Genomic DNA, 9222 nt, shown 5'->3' on the forward strand with positions numbered 1-9222 from the left:
GTGTCCGGTTAGTGTTAGTGTCTATGGAAGTTAGCAGTGCAGCATCATTAACATCAGAAGAGGTTTCCAGTTTTCTGTGTCAGAACAAGCTTTTGTGCACCAGCGAAGGTTGGGTGTGGTTTCTGGTCCCAAAGATCACGAGAACTGAACTCTGAATTTCTGAATCTTTTAAATGTTACCATTCATGGAGATTTTATCACTGCAGATGATAAAATCCAAAGTCATTGAAATTTGACTTTAAGCAACACTCTTCATAAGTTCTTGACCCACTTATGTAAAAATGTTTTTCATGACCTTTAACAGTTAATTTTTTTTTTTTTTTTACTTTTTATTTTGTACTTTTTCCAATTAACAGTTAATTTAACAACGTATGAGACTGAACTGTGAATCTATTTCTAACTCACAGAGGAGAGCTGATGAATATCAACTCTGTATTGTGCAACATACGCTTGTAAAATACAGAATAAAAATAACTTAAATTTCAAACTGATACATGTAGCAATTTATTTAGTTGAATATTAAAATAGAAATGCATATATATTTCTTTAATTGTTGTTTATAAATTTAAATGGTGCGATATAGGCAAATATTTAGAAACAACTACACTTGGTCACTTACATGTTTTACATTTGGTCATAAAAAAAATCATTAAAAACTTCCTTCACATGAACCTGCGTGATTCGGATGAGCTGAAAAGAAACACTGAAATCTCACTGGACAGATTGTCTTCATGCCTGCCAAACACAGCCTGAAACTACTCTGGGCTGAAATCAAGTGCATTCGGGCTGATTGTCAGATTAATGGCGGATCCATTACTGAAACAACAAGCTAAAAATACCCTGTAGGTAGCTCCTACATAATAATAATAATAATAATGATGAAAAAAATCATTTTTCATTATTAACATGAACTTCATCTTATGGCCCTTCATGTAAACATGTTTTGTTTTTTAAATGCAAGGTAGAATAAATGGACATCATACTTTGAATCATGCAATACCTCTACACTTACACTATTACTTCATTTAAAAAAAAAGTATTAAAAATGTGGTGATGAATTAATGGAACGTAGTGATTCTTGCATAGATGAGAATAAATAATTATCTTCATTAAAATAAACGGCTCTCAGTGAGCTCCATGAAACTTCACTGAAATGTGAAATGGAAAACGGCAATCCTGAAACAACACAACATTGCTATCTTGTTCATGCATAAACAAATGAATCCTCCTTGTTCCTCTTCTGCGGCCCAGACGATAAAGGAAACAGCAGAACGGCTTCAGAGGAGGTACTTCTGTAAAACAAAAGACACAAACAGAAGACTCAGCTGGAGGTTTTTCTAAACATTTGCTCTGCATTCATAATGCTTTTAAAATGACTGATGGGTGTCTCAGAGGTAAGCTGTGACGCAGCTGAAAGCAAGTGTTTTAACAATATTTCTATTTGAAATAGTGCTTCTATTTCTATTTGAATCCTTTGTTGTTACTCAGTAGGAAGGTTGGGTAAAAACTAGTCTGCAGACTGTAGAGGGCAAAAGGTACGGTGGCCCTGAGAGGCCAAACAGACTGCAACTTAAGAAAACACTAGCAATAAGAAAAACGCTGCAAAAGCACACAAAACACAATGAAGGAAAAACAGAAACAGAAATAGGAAAAAACAGATTTCCTAAAGCACAAGGGAAGTGTTTCTGGGGAGACAATAACCCGACGGACCAGTTGCAGGAACCCAAAACATGGTAGGCGTGTTTTATCATGATTCATATAATACTCATGACGGATTTTTAGGCCAATAGTTAGGCTAACACACTTACCTCTCATCTTTTCTTTCCTCACAAAACTGATAGATCCTCCACTTATTTTAAGTGTCTCCCAGCGCAATTCTTAGCATAATTTGGTTCCTGCAACTGGTCCGTCGGGTTATTGTCTCCCCACAAACACTTCCTTTGTGCTTGTGGAAATTAGTTTTTTCCTATTTGTGTTTTGTTTGCTCCTATTTCCGTTGTTGTTTTTCTTATTTCCGTTGTCGTTTTTCCTATTTCCGTTGTGTTTTGTGTGCTTTTGCAGCGCTTTTCTTATTGCTGGTGTTTTCTTAAGTTGCAGTCCATTTGGCCTCTCAGGGCCACCGTAAAAAGGAGTATACAGAACAGAACAGAAAAATGCCACAGTGCAAAAAAAATAAATGTCACACATTTAACATTTATATATGTGAATACTGAATAAAAAAAATACAGAAATACTGTGAAGTATTTGCATTGTGAACCAAAAAAAGAAGAAGAAGAAGAAAGAAAAACATTCTGCATCTTTGTTGCCATTTGACCCTTTCCACATCCAGATCTGTGTGTGTGCCAGGCTGTATCTGCCACATTCACTGGATAGCATTGTTTACTGAACCAAAGAGCCCCGGGTTGTTTACTTACAACTGTGTAGCTGTTAATGAGTGAGTTGGGAATGTTTTTTTTTTCAGATACAAGAAAGTTTTGTCATTGTTGCGTTGTTCTGTTTATTGGCATGTGTAGTTTTGGATCATTCAACTCTGTTTTCATGTGCGTCGTGGATTCGCTGCCTGTATATGGACAGCTTGCCAATCGATCACATTTATCATCAAATCTGCCTCAGAATCACTGATTAATCTTTGAACTTTTGGAGGAAAAAAAGGCTGAACCGCCACCACTTCCACAGGACCGAGCACTAAACAGCTCAAAACCTGAATAAATTAAATCTGCTTGAAAGCACTGAAACAAAACTGGGCATGCCTATAGTATGACAAGCCAGCTGGTGGTTATGTAACCCTTAACCCTAAATCTGTCTTCACCCAGAAGGAGCTTTTCATTAGGCCTTTGAATGTAGATGGAAAGACCAAAGTTGAGCTTAAAAAAATACTTGTGGATGTGTGGACTTGGTGGCACTTGGATGGTTCAGCTCCCATTGTGCAGCATGACTGGAAATGCTTTATATTTCTATACTGTAGCATGTTTAGAAAAGTGATTTACAATAAGAAACAAAAATAAAAGATACAAATTCATGGTACACGCATTTACATTAATTACATAAAATTACAAAAAGCATGATGTCTTTAGCTAAGAGTTAAAGACAGAGGTAGGTGACGCATTTGTGAAGTCACTTGGAAGATCATTCCAGCGTCTTGGTGCAAGCAAATTAGCTTTGACTCTGCGATGGTCTGGACTCTAGAATGATTAGGAAGTAGACCTTAACCCTGTAAGGCTGAAAAATCTGATGTATGCAATCAGACACATGGAGTGCTACTGCGAGACAAATATTACAAATTAAAACTCATATATGGAAATTAATGTTTGCTTTTTTTTAATTGTCAGAAGGTTCAATAAACACTTTTTTTCCAAAAGCTTTTTTTGAAACTGTGAAAAAAAAAAAAACAGTTTCAAAAAAATTACAATCGTCCGGCAGTCATTGCATAGTTCAGGATTTACAGGGTTAATGATGTTGAGAGAGAGTATGGATACAGCATAAGTCTCTACCGCAAACGCAGGTGCAAGGCCATTTAAAGCTTTAAATACAATAGCGCACTTCATGCTGGATTCTGTGATGCGCAGAGAGCAGGTGCAAGTCTGCCAACACTGGAGTAATGCGATCGCTCTTTTTTGTCCCACTCAGTAATGCACATGTGCACTGTGTGACACTCAAAGGATGTGTTCAACTACAGAAAGGTTTAGGTTTCTCTGCTCCTCTTAGAACATTGCAGCTAGCTGGGAAGCTCGTCCACTGATACTGCCCGTGTCAGTTATTCCTTTCTTTCTTTTCAACTCACCTGAATCACAACAGCAGCCACCATAACCAGAGCAGCTAGGAGCGCCATCCGTCCCACCCAGCCCACATCTACGGTATTGAGGATGAAGAAGCGCGCCCAGCCCAGTTTCTTCAATGTGTGCGGCGGGTAGCGCATGTCGTTCACCCCCTCCATTTTCAGCTTTTTGACCAGACAACCACGCAGGTGGCTCAGTCGGTCAAAGCTGAACTTGCCGTGGTAGCAGCCTATTCCACTGTTTCCTGCACATGGAACATACACAGATGTTGGCATCAGGTTTGACCACTTTTAATCAACACAATAAACCAGTAATACAGACAGTAAAGTCACTAAGGGGTTAAAAAAAAAGGCTCCGATTGCACAGTTTCTCTACTTACCCACTCCTCCAAATGGCAACGCGCTGACAGAATAGTGCACGAGGCAGTCGTTGGCCAGGAATCCTCCACTCGAAGTCTCATCTCTCATTCTCTCTATCACCTTTACAGAAAAGAGAAAACAAAAAACCCTGACAATAAGTCTCGACCTAAACACTGGTTTCCACGTGTTAACTGCTTTGCTGTGTTAGCTGCTGGTAGATACCTTGTTATCTGGTGAGAACACATAGAGAGCCAGAGGTTTCTCTCCCTTATTGATCAGCTTGATGGCTTCATCCAGGCTGCTGACTGGTAAGATAGGAAGTAGAGGTCCAAAAATCTCCTCCTGCATTACCTTTGCCTCTGGCTTCACGTCCCGTAGAACTGTTGGAGCTAAGCACATCACAGAAAGACTGCATGACTTTGTCTTGTTCCTGAAGGTTCTCCTTTCAGATATTCTGGTTTATCTGTCTGAGTTTCAGTTTGATTCATATTTTAGTTTAAAAGCTATCAACATTTGTCTTCATTGTAACTTCTATTGTTATTTTCCCCTTATCCTCCTGCTATTGAGTATTGACTCTGTATATGGTCCCTGAAGTTATATCCTCACGTTTCCCATTTACTAGTTTCTCATTGTGGAGTTTTTGACTGTTTTTCTCTTGTACTTTTTGGACTTTCTTGCCTTTGCTGTTCTTTTGGTTTCACCCTGTTTGTTTCTAAACAAAAGTTCCTTATTTTGTGTCATCCATGTCGCTATCTTTTATGAATTTTGCTATTAAATCTAACGCTAAACACCATCCTATTTATGTGTTTGGTATTCATATAAGGCACCTGAACTACATTCTCATTTATACCTTTCCAAATTATAATAATAACTACAGCCCGACCAATATAGAAGTTTTAATATTGATACTAGTATTGAAATTTGTACATTTACAAATCTGGTGTATCAGCTGATATATATATATTTTTCAGACACATGGAACGTAAACAGATTTCACTAAGCTTTGTTATTGTGGTTATTTATCTGTCTGTAACAAGATAATATCGCATTGTATTTTAAAACTGAACTTGTTTTACTGTCACAAGCAGTCGTGGAATACTTGTTTATGCTCTGGTCAGATCAGAGTGCCCTCTGGTGGACAAACTATGCAACATCAGCACCCTTGTCACATCTGAGGGGTGTTTCTCCAATCGCTTGTATACTTTTTAAGAAAAATTATTTTGGGGAAGTCATAAATGACAATATCAGTAGATTGGCAAACAGCTAACATATCAGCCTCACCGATATATTGGTTAAGTTCTAATAATAACTTTTTGTATACCGCTTTAATAGAAAGGCAAAAGCAGGATATTCAGATGCTAAATCATAACAAAAAGCAAAATAACAAGAGATAGAAGGCAAAATCAAAGTGAAAGTATCAACAACAACAAAAATGCAAAAAATTGAGATGAATAATTGTGAATAAAAACATGAAAAACTAATAGTAAACAACAGTTAAAAAAAAGATTCTGCAAGGCTGAGCTCCTCAGTAAGGTTGAACCAGGTTGTTTACATGTTTTATGACAAAATGTAACCTCTTTGTGGGTGGTGTAAGCATGTGCAAGTTCACATTTAGTTAGCTGAGTTGAAATAATCTCAACTTTACTTTACACTGTGTCAAAGGCTATGAGCCCGTGCTCTGAACGCCAATGAACACCATAAATGGAGGACAGCTGGAGCCCATTTTAATATAACGAAAGAACAGGAAAGAGAAGAGAGCTTGGAGAAATGTCAGAGAAATTATATATGTTTCTGTTTCAGTCTGAGCCACAGACCCACACCTGTATCTAAGGATGTGAACTGGCTTGTATAGGGTCATACGTTTTGTTATATATTTATACCCAAGCAAGGGGATAGTAAAATCTTAAAATAAAAACCAACAGAGAGAAGCCAGGGTTGGGAATGATATAAGCTGCTAAATGGAGTCTCTTATGCTAAAGCCACAAAGGAAGAAGGTGCATCTGTCAAGGCCTGAGAAAATAAACACAATATTTTAAAAATGAATTAATTGTTACCTATGTAGCAGTCTGACTCATCATTTTCCCCTCCTACAGCGATGTTGCTGTCTTCTAACATGGCCATGACCCTCTTGAAATGGCGCTGGTTGATGATGCGACCATAGTCCGGGCACGTCTTTGGGTTGTCTGTGTAGAACTCCTACAGAAATTATTTTAAAAACCAGTAAATTAATGGACAAACACATTAAATCACCCCCCCCCCCCTCTGGTGCACTGTGTTGCTACCTTGATAATGAATCTTTGAAGCATAAACATTTCTTTGAGGTTTGTATTGAAATAAAGGCTAAAGACTATATTTTTTCCTTAGTTTTAAAATTCTCAACTCAAAGTTATGTTTTTTTCAATCTTCAGTACCTTAATACACTTCTTGACCTCTTCAATGACCCGGTTCTGGATGCTGGGCTCACAAAGGATGTAGTCTGGGGCGATGCAGGTCTGGCCACAGTTACTGTACTTCCCCCACGTGATACGCCTACAGAGCAGAGGAAGTGTTACCGGTGACTGGATTTATGTCATATACAGTTGTGGTCTGAAGTTAAACATACACTCATCATGAGCATGAATATCAAGACAATTTGAGAATTCAATTTTTTATTTGAATTCTTTGTCCTTCAGGGTGGAATGATGTGCCATCACGTTATCAGGGTGTTAAAGAAAACCCCAAGGCTCAGGCCTGCCATGAACTGGAAGCGTTATAACACCAGCGTCCACAGTCGAGCAAGTTTTACATTGACTCGGACTGAGAGTGTGTCGATCAAGAAAGAAGGCCCCGCTCTAAAATCGATGCCTTCAAAGTTTTATGGTCGGACGAGACAAAGATTGAAGCCGTTTTGTCACAATGACAAGTGGTAAGTTTGGAGGAATAAAGGTGAGGCTTTCAAACCTAAGAAAACTGTAACAACTGTCAAGCATGGTTGTGGTAGCATCATGTTCTGGAGCTGTGGTACCAGTGCATTGCACAAAGTGGATGAAATAATGAAGGACTATCTCATATTCTTCAACTTCACATTAAATCAACTGCTTTTATTTGGTGTTCCACCTGGACAATGATCCCAAACACACATCGACCCTGTTGCAAATTTGTGAATTACGCTTAAAACCCATGTGTTGGCAAGGAAACCAAGTTATTTGATTTAACTCTACCAATTCTGCTACAAAAGGTGGTCAAATGCCAGAAACTTACTTATGACCACCAGAAGTGTATCTTAGCAAGGTGCGACTTGCTTGGACACTGAATATTACTGATGGTGTGTAAGTATACTTTTGACCTTATGTGGATTAGAGAAAATTAAAAATCATTCAAATCATTAAAAGCCCCAAATTACTATGACATTCATGTGTATATAAACATCTGACCACAGCTGCATATGCTTTGACAGCACTCGCTGGATGGACCAACACTCAGAACAAAGGTGGATGCTCATATTAAATATGGCCTAAAGCTGCAAGTATTCTAAAGCCCATGCTTTAGATTCCTCTCAACATCAGAGAGAGTAAATATGTTTATTATGCTCATTTAGGGTACACAGTTCTGAATTTGAGCACAACAGCTCCTCCCACCTGCTGTTTGTTTATGAGGTGTAGCCAACCACAAAAAAGCTGACTTTAAGGCAGGGTGGTTGAAAGAAGAGAAGCTTAAACTGATAACAACAGATGATGAACCAACGGCCACAAGGCTAAAATAAAAGCTGTCTTAAACTGTGATCATGCAAAGCTACCCAGCATATTCAGACACCCTTAATGGAAATATTACGATTCTGAGTGACTGTATGTAAGAAAGAAAAAAGAAATTAAAATTGTAACATGAAGACAAATAACACTGAGCACTGCTTTCACCTGCAGGCTATGCTTATGTCACAGTTCTTGTCGATGTAGCAGGGGCTCTTCCCGCCAAGCTCCAGGGTGACTGGTGTCAGGTGTTTGGCGGCAGCTTCCATGATCACTTTTCCCACCGTGCTGTTGCCGGTGTAGAAGATATGATCAAATTTCTGGCGTAGCAGCTCCTGGGTCTCCGGCACTCCTCCAGTTACAACAGGGTAAAGCTCCTGACACACAAAAGAAAACATACACGGAGGTATCACAAAAGGTCCAGAAACAACACGTCTCTGTAATTTACACAACTTGAGATGCAAGGCAGTTTTCTTCTTTAGATCATTTGCAGAATAAATAGAGATAAATAAATAAATAAAGCTGCTTATAAAAAGCAAATACAGCACAAGTCAAAAGCTTTTCTCTGCTCGACTTCCCCCATCACGTGTCTATAGTAAACACAGTTTCCTTGACATCTTGTGTTTTCATGGGAAACATTTCACAGTTTGTTTTTATATGACACAGGATAAAACTATAAGTGTAAGCACAGATGCAGTTTGTAAAGAATAAGCAGCTTATAACAGAGCCTTGTTTGGCTGGACATAGGCTGCTGTCATGTGACCTGTCCTTACTTTGTCAATGTAAATCGGCAGAAGGTCCTCCATGACTTTGGAAGTGTGCACACAGACCTCAGAGGGCTTCACCACAGCTGCATTACCTGCACAGGTAGAAGAGAATAGCAGCTCAATATTGTCTTTATCTAACAATTACTTTCAATCATTTTCTTTGATGATGTTTCCCTGACACATTTAATATGAAATGTGCTAATGTTGTTATTGATTTGTGATCTAAAAACACAGCCTGTGAATGGATAGCTATTCAGCAGAATGCAGATCATGGCTTAAAGTCCAAAAAAATATCCAGTTCTCTTTGTGTGCAGGCATTTGGCATCATTATCTTATATTTATTGATCATTATCTCCACTAAGACAGCTGAGATCACACGCCTACCCCCAGACGTTCACCTTTGTCTGTGCTGGCAGCCTCAGCTACACCTTTGTGCTTTTTTATTGGTGATCAACAGAGTTGTTAGTGGAAAATGATTCTATGTTTCTTTACCTTCTTTTAAATGTACAAAGATGCCTTTTCTCTGCCCTTTGTCTATGGTTAGATTAGTTTAGAATTATCCTTTTAGACTTTCCCAGCAAAGACATATTGTTTTG

General features: G+C 38.5%; 1 protein-coding gene across 2 annotated transcripts in view; it reads right to left on the bottom strand.

Annotated features, from left to right (window-relative positions):
* Nucleotides 1-479: 479 nt before the first annotated feature.
* The window catches only part of aldh3a2b (aldehyde dehydrogenase 3 family, member A2b), a 21312-nt gene continuing 12569 nt past the window's right edge, over nt 480-9222 (bottom strand). For both annotated transcript variants that reach the window (XM_005727887.1, XM_013909479.1), the window contains exons 4-11: nt 8633-8718; nt 8028-8236; nt 6546-6663; nt 6189-6330; nt 4357-4523; nt 4155-4254; nt 3781-4019; nt 480-1291 (exon numbers count right to left, since the gene is read on the bottom strand). In XM_005727887.1, the coding sequence (XP_005727944.1) occupies nt 1277-1291; nt 3781-4019; nt 4155-4254; nt 4357-4523; nt 6189-6330; nt 6546-6663; nt 8028-8236; nt 8633-8718 (1076 nt within the window). In that variant the 3' untranslated portion in view covers nt 480-1276. The remainder of the gene's footprint in view (nt 1292-3780; nt 4020-4154; nt 4255-4356; nt 4524-6188; nt 6331-6545; nt 6664-8027; nt 8237-8632; nt 8719-9222) is intronic.

The sequence above is a fragment of the Pundamilia nyererei genome, unplaced genomic scaffold (genome assembly GCF_000239375.1).
Source record: "Pundamilia nyererei isolate P.nyererei 1_Seehausen unplaced genomic scaffold, PunNye1.0 scaffold00026, whole genome shotgun sequence".
Taxonomy (NCBI): Eukaryota; Metazoa; Chordata; class Actinopteri; order Cichliformes; family Cichlidae; genus Pundamilia; species Pundamilia nyererei.